This window comes from Trachymyrmex septentrionalis, unplaced genomic scaffold (genome assembly GCF_001594115.1).
Source record: "Trachymyrmex septentrionalis isolate Tsep2-gDNA-1 unplaced genomic scaffold, Tsep1.0 scaffold40, whole genome shotgun sequence".
Lineage (NCBI taxonomy): Eukaryota > Metazoa > Arthropoda > Insecta > Hymenoptera > Formicidae > Trachymyrmex > Trachymyrmex septentrionalis.
The window spans coordinates 4,473,790-4,486,927 of NW_017305569.1; the positions used below are offsets into that span (position 1 = coordinate 4,473,790).

A 13,138-nucleotide genomic window follows, 5' to 3' on the forward strand; every position below is an offset into this window, starting at 1 on the left:
TATATATATATTTATATAAGTATATTTTTTCAAGATAATTCTATATCAGCTAGGATCTTATTACTAACGCTTATGTCGAACTAGAAAATGCGATTTCATAAATTCACTATTTACAGTATGATATAAGTGCTTTCTGCAATCTAGACATATATGTATTTTCCTAGATACATTAATTTACGTATATAAATCTCGATACGTCTAACGGGATTATCAAGCATTATACAAACGATGTCAGTCTTATCCAAAGAAAGTACGGTGAAAATTATATAAATTCATCGGTACTTACAATTATACTACTTAATCGGCTATTATTACGCTCCGTCTATTACCATTCCCGATGTAAAGACCGGAGGTTGATAAGAACAGTTGGAGAGAAATCGTGCATGGTTTTCTTTCAGTAACACATTTAATTTCTTAGTAAAATCGATACATTTTTACAAGGCAACTTATCATACAAATACTTAACAAAGTAATCCAGACAATAAACATTGTAGGAGAATGCAATAATTTTCAATTTATGCCGGCGGTATCCTATTCGATCGATTATACGGTCATCCTTCATAGAATTTACTTCTTTGCGTGAGCTCGAATTGCGATAACAATCTCCTTGTTTCTTTCCTTGCAAATTACTTTAAATTATATATATAAAAGAAAAAACGAAAAATGTAGATAATTATCTTCTACAATTTTGCCAGAGATTATAAATACATTATTTTACGTTAAAAATCATATTTGTTTGTACGTCCTTCTAACACGTTTGATTTGCTTGCGAGGGAATATTTTATTTGATGGGAATTTTTACGATGTGTGTTACGCACTCGTGAGAATATTGAATGGAACGCGATGAAATTTGTCATGAACATGTCCATCTCGATCGCATATATACAATATATCGAAATTGCAATATTCGTATATTAATCAATGTATAACAATAATTTATTCCACAAAATATGATGAATTATCACTTCATTTTGTCAACGTGATACTGAATTTCTCTAGCACCTTCATAGCGGAAAATGAAGAATGTAACAAATTTTTTTTTAATTAACAGTAGTTTTCTTCAGAACACGAACATTTTTAACCGACTATCTTAGTTCTTTCATGAAATAAACAAACATCAGCATCGATTTGGCACTGTTCATGTTGGATACTTCGTTCTATCTGATATGATTGCACAGAACCGTCGTTGCTTTCGTCAAAGGGAAGCAATAAAATACTAGGTAATGCATCGGTGATTGATTATCGAGTTCGTTATCGACAATTATTTTTTCGAGCGTTTTGCAAAGTTCTAGGGCGACACGATTAAAAGCTATAATTTCTACAACATTGTGTAAGCAAAATAATGAAATAATCTTTCGCTCGAACGCGCACTAATCGATCGCAATGCCCGCGTACATAAATCCAAATTGCCCTCATTAACAAACATAACAAAAAAGAAAAGGAAAAACATTAAAAATAAAGCATCTGAGGGGACGTGTAACATTGTCATAATACAAAAGATTCAGCAGCAGATACGCGTTTCGCGAGCCCGCCCAAAACGTCACGCGACGCGGCGCTTGATTGATCAATTAACCGATTATCAATTATAAATTATCTGGTCGTCAGGCCCCGCTCCTCCCCGCGACGTGACGAACGTTCACCCGGCAAAACGAGAAAATGTCTTCCGTCGAATTATCCTCTCGAGAACATCGAGAGAGACTTCAAGAGTCGAAATTAAATGCAGACGGGATTACGGGGTTAACGAGTAATTAACGCGTGCACTCGCATACACAATTACACCCATGCGCACACATGCACACGTATATATACGCGCTTACAGGCCGCGATATCGGCAGAATCATCTGTCCATGAATGACGTATGCGCAAATTCCTAATGCCTCGATGAGTTTAATTATTTACAGAAGAGTGGCTTTATGTCATACATGTATGTGTGTATGTGCGTGTGCGTGTGCGCGCGCGCGCGCGCGCGCGTGTATGTGTGTGTGTGTTTGTGTGTGTCAAGTTTTCTTAATTCACATTATACATAATACATATAGACTTAGATTATTAATAGTACCATACGCGAAAGCAAGCCCAAACGGCACTGAACCTCGTAAAATTTCATCGGTGAACCAGGTGATTGCCAAACGTTTACGGCATGCTCGCACAAAAATAACAGACATACACACATACACACCTCGCATTCTCTCTCGCTCTTTACACTTGTCTTTCCTTCTATGCACGTGTGATTTAATTATTCCTTAACTCTGCAGAGATTTACACTCAGGACAAGTACATGCAAATATCAATTTCGTGTTTTAAATTATTCAGCGACAAATCTGTCAAGCCTCACAATGCAGATATGTATGTCTTGTTAATTAAAGTTTGGCCGTGTCGATTTGAAATTACTTATAACTTGAAACGCGAAAGTTATGCAATTCTGCAATGTTTTACTTTGTCAATGTTCGGTAAATAATAATAGTAATTACAATTGCAAAAAATAAAAAAATATTTCTTTAATGTTTTTGAAAATAATAAAACAATGCTTGCGATAATCGAGTTACTGATATATATATATATATTACAAATATGCAATATATATATAAAAAATCGTGATAATAGAAATTGCAGACAACTCTTACAGAAAAGATTTACTCAAACTACATGTGCACATCTAGTCAATCTGTCAAAAGTTTCAAATTCAAATATAAAATTTATAGTAATATTTGTATCATATTAATAATATTGTATCTTCTTACTTTATTTGATTGTTTTTACTAAAATACTCTAATTCGTACATTTTCCTTTTATTATAGTTCAATTTCCCGAAATAAGAAAAAGACAGCTGCTTAAACTGACGAATAGAGACGAAATGTAACATATTTATTCATCAATAAAAATTAACATTTGTTTCCTTGTATCTTATAACAGTTATAACTAGACTGCGAAAGTTTGTGATTTTCTAAAGTAAGATCCAAATTGTGGTCCGAGATGTGTTATTTTCTTCGCAACACAATAATAATAAAAAAAAAATCATCTAGACGACACAGAGAAACAATACTCGTTAAATTTTCGTTAAAGCGATTCTCAAAACTGCGTTTTAACGTTATTCATTTAACGTTTTAACGTTTATTCATTTAAAAAATTGTAAAACTTCACAAACTCTCGCATTCTACTTACAGTACAAGTGCACCGAAACATCAATTATTGCCATATTCAATAACGTCAATAAAATTAGAATTGTTAACTGGAATTACAACTGAAACTAAGATAACTGTAATAAATAAAAGTGGACAACTATGATAGATATCAAACGAACGAGGAAGATCCTTTCAAACTAATTTTTTAAAAATCCTATAAGATTTGCGACAAGAGACTCTTACTCTCTTCAACTCAAAATTAAATATTTCGTGGTACAAAAAAATTTTGTATCAAAAATTCCTTGCAAATAATAATTTTCCTAATTGCACATATCGTTACGATCTAATAAATAAAGTATACAACTACGCTTTCCGTCTTCAGTCACTGCACAGAGAAATGACACGGGCGCCTTGTGGCAATTAAACTAGCTTTTAAGCTCGACAAATATTTCTCGTTAAATATATATGGAGACCAAAAAATACTGATGAAGAAAAAATCGAATTATTCGTGTCGGTAGACCCCGTACAATTTAAAGTGCTCGCCGTACCAATGTGAGCGCGCTTCCTATATTTGTGTGTTTTGGGATTTGGAGACCGCGCACTTGGGAAGAAACTACTGGCCTCGATTGGTGTGCATATAATAGGACTAGGATTGGACGGGGACGGGGGAAAGTTTGATGGAGAGGACTGTCGACATCTAATTCCTTACAATTTCGATACGTATACGTATTAATATATGTGTGTATATGCATAGTACCTTTTTAATTTATTTATAGACTTCATGCTTAGAGAAGTAGGGAGATCATTAACGTGATATCTTGCCATCGTTTTATGCAATATGTTCTTTCCACATTCGATTCAATAGCGTGACATACATTAACTGCCTGTAATTGATTGGAAACGTTGATATACAATAGACTTAGCAACCAAAAACGACTTGTAACGTATAGATATATATGTATAAGTCCCTTAATTATATGTATATATATAATTAAATATAGTGGTCTTACTATATATTCGTCACGTATCACAGAAGGAAGTGCTAATAACTATAATATAATCTTCTTGAACGCGTAATACCTAACAATTCGAAATTTTTATGTTAATTGTCCAAGACAATTGAAATACTAGCTTTCAATGCATTGAACTTGAAAAGCACCATCTCGCCACGGTGCTGAGTCTATCCTATACCTTAGAAAACGATGAAGTTAAATATATATATTTATATATCGTACAAAAAAAAAATCGTCGAGATGTTAGCGTCAAATCTGGAATTCCGTTTTGCCGTGTGGCGTACATGTACGTTAAATATAAAACGTCGCGTTAGCGATCTTCCCACTTATCCCCGTTCGCTCGAGTGTCATCGATCGTGTCGCGGAGCTACGTACACCTATAGTATCGTTCTGCATCGCGGATTCCTGACCGGCTCGATCGGAAAGTAATTTGAAAGATCGTTGCACGCGCGCGTGTCGCGTACCGTAGCGCTCATTTACAAACATCGACCACCTCCTGACCGTTCTCTTTTTTTTTTCTTCGACCGTTAATTACCATTTAATGAATACGAAACTACTTACGATCAACTTCGCTAGACTATACAGAGTGCTACCAAGTGTAGCGGACGGGTACGCCGGGACGCATCCGGTCTCGTCACGGATGCGATTCTTAGTTTATGATGTATTTGTGTTTGTGTGTGTGTATGTGTGTGTGTGTGTGTGTGTGTGTGTATGTGTGTTTTGAATGTGTATGTCTGATACTGAGGCCTCTTTGAAAGGTAGGAGGACCCGCTTAATCACGAATAACACAATGCTCTTCGTTCGCTGGGCGAATGCTTAAAGACTAAACTCAGTCGCTCCCGTACGTACCCACCACCACCACCACCATCACGGCTTCATCGATTTATTTCCTAGATTCAATCCCGTTGGACTGTCCGATCGATTCGCTTCTCCGGCGGAACCGCGCGTTGCTTCTTGAGAGTTGTGTTTTTTTGAAAAGGTCGAATAGCAGATTAAATATATCGATGGCACATTATTTATCTCGCATTGTATACTGCTTTCGTAATCACGTAAATTATTAGATAGATAATCACATTCGTGATTGAAACAAAAAACAATTTGACTTTTTCGAAACACAAAATATTAAGTATTGCATCGTATAGAATAGAAACAGCTTCGCGCCTTTTTAATTTACATATAATTATATATAAAGTATACATATATATTTTTAATCGTTTGTAATAAAATTATGTTACTATCACTTGGGTACAACGGAAGGTTTAAAAATTTGCTAGAGTCGCCATTGTCATGTTTTGTTTCTATAGCACGAAATGCATAATCGCGAAGCTGCATCGGTTCCTCCGGTGAAGGGTACTTCCTGTCGTGTTTCCGGGGCGCCCGGTAAGACGCGCCGACCGCATGGCGCGCCATGCACGGTGCCCTATCGTCGCTACATTAATTTCTAATTCAATGTACATGAGAGAGAAAGAGGGAGAGAGAGAGAGAAGAGAGAGGAAAGAGAGAGAAAGATATATGTATATATTTATATATACGTGTCTATTAGATATAACCGCGAAACAGAAAAAAGATCGAAAGAAAAATAAAATACATCGTTGTTCGCAATTGCTTGAGTAAGGATATGGATCGAAGGATCGCTCCCGAATATCGCCGAGATTACGACGCTATCAGCATCAGATGTCCACGCTGACATCATCGACCGGTGGTACTCGCCACCGTCGTCGTTTAACCGACAGTGTCCTTTTTTTTCACAAATTCGACTGGCTCCTTTTTTTGTTACTTTAAAGCCGCCTTTTTAAAACGTCGCGGCATCAGATATGATACGTTGAGGGGGGACTCGTACGAAGGAGGAGTGTGGAGGAGGTGGGTGGTCCTGTGGAGGGCCTTCGTCGTCCTCTTGAGAATCTTTGTTTCTGTTACTCGCACCCCGTTCTCTCTTCCGCTCTTTTACGTTCGTTCTCTACTCTACCCTGGTCAACGTAGAAGGGGGGGTTCGCTCCTCTCTTCGCGTGGCCGAACGAACGGGACACATCTTGTATACATCTCGTTTCTTTTTATCGGTTCATTATGACGGGGCGATACTACGCCTCGACTTGATCCTCCGGGATCATTATGTCGGGCGCCATCGACAGGTCCTCCGCTATATCCTCGTCCTGGCCGGAATCGTGGCCGTGGCTCTCAGAGTATTCTCTTTCGTCCGTCTGATCCTCCTCCGTCTCTTGCTCCATGGGGCCGTCCGGTAGTTCGCGCTTTATTAATCTCGGGTGCTTCCCTCCTTCCGGACTCTGGCTCTCCTGCTTTATGTGCACGGCCGGTTCATCCAGCGGCGACCTGTTGAATCGACGACACGCACGAACGTGTTGTGTACGCTTATGAGTGGAAAACTTGCGAAAGCGTTCGCTGACTGTGTGCCGGGATATATATTTCATAGAGCGCGACAGACGCAGCGGTATATTTTTTTTAGCGATACGGCTAACGGGAGAATAACGATTTCGTTTTTCCGGTATTGTTTCATTGCCGCGCGGTTTCGCGCAGTTTGTCAAGCTGCAACAAATAGTTCGTGTTTTGCGGAAGAATCGCGCGGATAAGGGTATTTTTATGCGCGGCTTTTATGCGCGCGATCAAAATGGACTCGTAAATCCATAAACCGTCCGTAAATATATCCGTGAATAAAACAAATTTCGCGATGTCGGATAAATAAAAGATTCTAGACGTATGTTTCGGCAATATTATTATAAGCTGAAACAACATTCCGAAAATGTAGGGGCACAAATGCAGATTTGTACCGAAAAAGAGAGTTATTACAAGAACTCGAATAACACTGATCAATATTTGATAAAACGTATTGCTTGAGGAATGTTTGAGAAATGAGGAAATGACGTACTTAATGGTGAATGTTCACTTACATCAAGTCATTATGAGGTAACACATGTTCCTTATCAGGACTTGTCGCTGTTGACGTGCACATCGGATTCAAAAATCCCATGTTAGACTCCCCGAGTGCCTGGAAATACTCAAATTGCATTAGATCGTTAGTTATTACTGATTTAGTACCAAAATACTAATCTCACTTAGATACTACGCATTAGTTACTTTAAGAAAGAATAATTGTGCTTTCTGTGTTTATATTATATACATATAGTACGTAGCTAGAGCATAATTGTGCTTCTATTTGACATAGCTAGTGATAATTTATCAAAGAACATAAATAGATTCTCGTACTGTTAGCGAATCTTTCTAAACGAAAACTAAGCGAATTTTTCAATCATTTATAATTAATACATATAAGCTGTATAATATGTCAATGTAGTATGTATAATATGTTCAATTAATATGTATACGTTTGAATTATTCATCTCGTTATTACAACATTGATTTATTTTAATGCATAGCGTATCATTCGACTAAGACAATAAATTGAAAAAGTTCATAAGAGTTTTTTCATATTCCAGTAATTAATTATTAATAGTTACCTGCAGGTTGGCATTAAGCGCGTCACCGTACATAGTAGGACTATGCGTCAGCGTTGGGCTCTTCGACGGTACACCCCTAGATATTGATAGAAAAAAATATGTTAATAGTATTCGAAATTCGGCCGTGAGCATATATTTCCTGAAATCAATCGCGTGTATGAGTTTTCTTTAATCGTGTCAATGTTGGAACGGATCTGATAGAGAAGGGGGAGTATATAAAAGTTGAGTGTATGATGATCATGTGTTTGTATGTTGTGTGAATTGGAGTGGTAGATATGTAGACGTATTAAAGACAAAAAGGAGAAAGATAGAGAAAGCGAGAGAAAGAGAAAGAGGTGTAAAAGTGAAAGAGAAGAGAGAGACAGAGAGAGACACAGAAAGAGAGACAAAGAGAATTATATAAATATGAAAAATGTAAAATACATATAAATATCAAAAAGAGATTGAAAAAGAGCGAAAAAGTATCCGAGATACTCTTACCTACTTACAGTGCCAGTCATATCGTTTTTGTCCACCGCACTCGTCTCATCGGTGATTGAGCGAGATTAGATAAAAATTACAAAGAGAGTATTTCAAAAAAAGCGCTCCCGTCTCGAAACTTTATAAATAAAATATCAATTTGTTCTTTTTCTTTTCTCCATTCATTTTTAATATGTGACATTACGTCAGTAATGTTTCGAAACAAACGTACTTATAAACGGCCACCAGGTTACCTGAGCTTACCATTTACTTTTGTTACTTCGCAAGTCATTTAGTAAATACTTGTTTGCACAACAATCGCCCTTTTCTTCCCGACGATTTGCGAAGAGACGCTTTTCGTTGTATTTCTTGCGATTACCATCAAATAATGGTAAATATACTTAATCTTAGCGTATATCGTCGGAAAACTTGACGAGGGATTTAAAATGCATGCGAAAAAGATGAGAAAAAAGATTTCCTGAGACCGTTTATGAAGCAACAAGGAGCGCTGAATAATGAGAAAAATAGAAAAGAGATAGATGAAGATAGAGAAGTGGAAAGTTGAGATAGAGAAAGAGAGAGAGAGAGAGAGAGAGAGAGAAGAGTTAAAAAGAGAGATTGAGTAAAAGTAGATAAAATTTTAAAAAGTATTAAAGATTAATAAGTAAAAATTTTCGAGAATTTTATCATTAAATATTACTAAAATTTTATACTGACTCCACATGGTACCTGTGATACAAGACGAGTCGCAACGATGAAGATCGAAGAATTCCACCCGAGGTTATAATTGTAACGCATAGTATACACAATTTACACATGCGCGAGTAGCCCTGACGTACATATTCACTCAAATCATTCGCTCATTGCGGAAGCATGATGTAAGATGCTAAAGTTCATTTTGCGATTCTTAACTTTATTTGCTTTGAAATGGCATTCGTTATTTCAACTTAAAACTTTTTAAATTTCTAAGAAAGTATTTTCAAGTTTTCTTCTAGCATCAGTCATAATATAATTTACTGAGATATTTTGTCTGAAAATTAATATTTAATATTTTTAATATTTTTCTTCCTATTTTGATTCCTATTTCAAAATTATTTAAAAATCTTTCTTTAATCTTATTATACTAATCATTAAATGAAAAGTTAAGATTTTGTATAAGACGAATGTAACAAGTTAAATTGCAAAGTTGAAGAATTTTTAGATTTGCATCCGCATATTTTGCATACTTATAGTTGAAAATCGCAGACAGATTGCAAAAAAAGTTGCATCAAATAAAAACTGATGAAACAGAACTTCGCCAGAATGCTATACTGCTACGTCACTGTAGAAATCAAATAATAAAAATGACGAACGTAAAATATGACAAACGTCTATTAACGTCAATTCTACGATCAAAAGAAGAGAAAAGTAATTCTCTACTATTATGAGGGAACAAAAGAATAAACAGAACAAAGGAAGAAACGGAAGCAAAACTTGAACATAAAAGAACGCTTGCCCGCAGAAACACACCACCACTTTCACACGAGACGCTACGCAAATAGCATTACATTAAGCGTCATACATTTATAAGCAGTGTCTTCAAAGTGGGTGGGATAGTTTAGAGGGCTTAATCAGGAAACGAATATTAGGGATTCATGGTAATCCATGCGAGCAACTAATAAACACATTGGAAATCCGGCAACTTTGGCCAATCGTCCTGTTGTTGGGGTGTTGCAGGACCGTGCAGGATTCAAGCTATCACGGAGTGCAAGAGCCTCGGGTTACAATACTAGTGACATATACGGGGATGTCCTATGAACTCTTGGACGTCATTTGCAAAAGTGTGCAAAATTTACACGTCTTTCAAAATACAAGATTCTATATTTTTACGAAGAAAAAAAATATCGATTTTTTGTAATTGTAGATATTCTTTTCTCTCTCAATTTAGAATTACTGTTTTATTATTTAGAAACTTTCTTTTTTTCTAAATTCTAAACGTTAATTGTTTTGACAATTAAAATACAAATAAAATCTCTGTTCAAATTCACATTTAACACATTAAACATAAAACAATTTATTTTATCTATCTATATTTATCTCAAAATAATTGTTTCAATGTTGATTTCAAAAATAAATTTAAAATGATCAAAGTATATTCAAAAATATATTCCATGATACTATGTAAAATTCAAATCGTATAGTAAATTTTTTTCTTTACAAACCTCAATGTTATATTTAATTTTATTTATATTTGCCAACGACATGCGTTTATGATCAAATAAATAAATTTAAAAATAAAAATCATATTTTTTAAATTTTTAATAACACAATTTTACATGTTTTATATTTATGCAATTGTGCCTATATAGTTTAGACGTCCTAAAAAACTGAAATAAATTGCACACTTGTAACAAATGAACGAGCAAGGTAATAATGGAATGATACTACTGTCCAGTTTTTAAAGGAATCGGAACTTTAAAGATGCTCGAGGCAGGCATGATGCGGAAATTATTTCCAGAGGGATTGGACAAACTGCATGGAGCTATTTCCTGCTGCCTTGGCGTAATCTGTTACTGATACACTTCAAACTGTATCGCGATATAGCTTAGAAATGGAAGAAATTTTGCTACAAAGATATTTTATTGATATTTGTAATTGATTGGTATAGAATTTAACTAATCCGAATTGATTCTCGCATCTATAATTGCAGCTGTTAGCATCATAATAAATAATTAAAAAAGATATTTAATTAATAAAATTTTTATAATAATTTATGAAGAGAAATTTATCTAAAAATTTTAACTGAGCGTGTTGTAATCCAAGTTGTTTGCACAAATACATTGTAAAATTAATCAAAATTAAATTAAAACATACACAGAATATAAAATATTTTTGTTTTTAAAATATTAAATAAATCAAACAAATATTTTCCATACATATCTCGTTATATTCACGTTAATCCATGTTACACACATTAAAGTTTCTTTCATTTATCTTGTATGGTTTAACATAGAAAAATGACGAAGTGGATTCGCGCTGCTTCGAAGCAAATTTTTTTATTCCGAAGGGCACGTCGTTACGTCAATATAACAGTAACAGCTGCAACCGTGCACATCCGCGGAGCAAGTGTGCACAAAAACTTTCAAAGGCAGCAGGTTGTAAAGCCCATTTAGTGGTTCGATTTGTAGACAACGACCAAGCGAAAACGTCCCGGTCGCCGCTTTTTCATAAAAAAGTACCGCGGTAAGGTCAGAACGTCGCGCCAGCCAGCCAGCAGAATTCTAAAAAGTGGTAGTGCTTACTGTGCGGAGAGGTGGGGTGGAGTGGGTGATGGGGTTGGGTCATATTTCCTGGGGCGGCCGCGGGACAGATGCCGCCGCTTTACGAACTCGGCGTCGTCCACCATCCAGAATGACCCGAAGTCGTCCTCATAGCGCACAAAACACTTGTGCAATGATAGATTGGTGCGGATCGCGTTCTGTATACACAGACAAGACCACCAAGAAATAGAGAAAAAGAGAGTAAAAAAGATAAGGTTTCTGGTTGATTTTTTTTTTTTGTAGTTGATTGCGCATTTGTTCGCTTTTCTTTCGTTCTTTCGTTTCTTAATTTTGCGCTCGGCCCGCTCGCCGCTCGCTACCCTTCGTACGGGGGATGTAGGGCCTCACGTATTGCGCGGGGCCGGTTTTTGTGCTTGCCGTCGCATTTTACGGGACCCAGACGTACCAGCGGCACGCTGGCACGTCCTCTCGCCGACGGCTCCGTGTCGCTCTTATCGTGTTGCCGGGGCACACGAATGATCTCGACTTTTTCAGAGAGAGAGCAAACAACAGCACAGATTCGCAAAAAGAAGGAATGGACAAATCAAAGAAAAATAAAACAGAGACGCAGAGTAATAAAATGTAGTAAGGCGGCTTCCTCTCACTACCTGACAAAGTGTAACACTGGCGGTTCTCACTCTGTGTTCCGGGGGCAATTCCGCTTCCGGGCTTCCGGGCTTTTCGAGACTAGACTTGGGCCAAGATACTCGGACCCGCCGTTCTCGATCGGGTTAGTCGCTGCAAAGCTCACATGCTCGTTATGAAAGCACACATGACGTACTACGGATTCCCATCTCCGAGAACGTGATTAGCATCTCTAAACTCTCTTTCTATCTGTGTTTTTTTTTTTTTCCTTTCATCTGTTGTGGCTCTTTCATCGGCGACGCACTCTCACGCAACATCCACGCACCCACCAGACTGCCGACTACCATCACACGACGACGGGCAAGTAAGAAGTTCACACACACGCGGGTTCAAACACAGTGATGACGGTAGTTTCTCGAGTATTTCAGCCTGCGTAAATATAAACTGATTTTGTTCGATTATATATAAATTTATTTGCAAAGATGTGAAACTTTCCATTTGCTGTTTCGTTTTCCCAATTGAAAATAGAAATATCTAAGTAAGGGACTCGAAGTAAGGCGCGTCTTTCAATTTTGAAAACTTTCGATTTTCGTCGCGAATATAATAATTCCGTTTGTGATATATAAACGGCACCTCGAGAAACTGTATATTAGCAGCAAACATACAGACAGACGACACAAGCGACGTATAGTAAAGACTGTTATGGCGTTTTAGGTGTATAAAGAGGTTTATACACACACAGATTTATACGTATGAATGCGCACGTATCAAGTACAAACAGGTACAGTATACTATGAAGAGAGATGTAAAACAGGGAACACGACGTAGACATTTTGTGTAGGCGATCAAATATATGATTAAAATAAGAGAAGTAGAGAGAAATGCACAGGAGAGCGTGCGTGTATGTGCGTATACATACATACGAAGGCCACAAACGCACTGATACGTGCGTTCGCCTTTAAGTCGCATATATAGAAATATATATATAATATATAAAACAGATATATATATTAAAAATACATATATGTAAAAAGAGCTATATATATATACGTATAAGATAAAATATTAAATATTCTTAATATATATATAAATATGTGTAGATAAATATATATAAATATCGATATATAAAAATATGTATAAAAAGTATGTAAAAAGTTTTATAAATATGATATAAAAACTGTAGAAAATTGGCA

General features: G+C 36.3%; 1 protein-coding gene across 17 annotated transcripts in view; it reads right to left on the reverse strand.

Moving 5' to 3' along the window:
* Positions 1-5,352: 5,352 nt before the first annotated feature.
* The window catches only part of LOC108751114 (forkhead box protein P1-like), a 305,487-nt gene continuing 297,701 nt past the window's right edge, over positions 5,353-13,138 (reverse strand). For 9 of the 17 annotated variants that reach the window (XM_018491125.1, XM_018491111.1, XM_018491118.1 and 6 more), the window contains 4 exons: positions 11,343-11,518; positions 7,603-7,678; positions 7,036-7,142; positions 5,353-6,460 (listed from right to left, as the gene is read on the reverse strand). In XM_018491125.1, coding sequence (XP_018346627.1) covers positions 6,211-6,460; positions 7,036-7,142; positions 7,603-7,678; positions 11,343-11,518 — 609 coding nt within the window. In that variant the 3' untranslated portion in view covers positions 5,353-6,210. Of the gene's footprint in view, positions 6,461-7,035; positions 7,143-7,602; positions 7,679-11,342; positions 11,519-13,138 lie in introns of those variants that run through there. The other 8 variants (XM_018491119.1, XM_018491127.1, XM_018491116.1 and 5 more) reach the window with 4 other exon arrangements.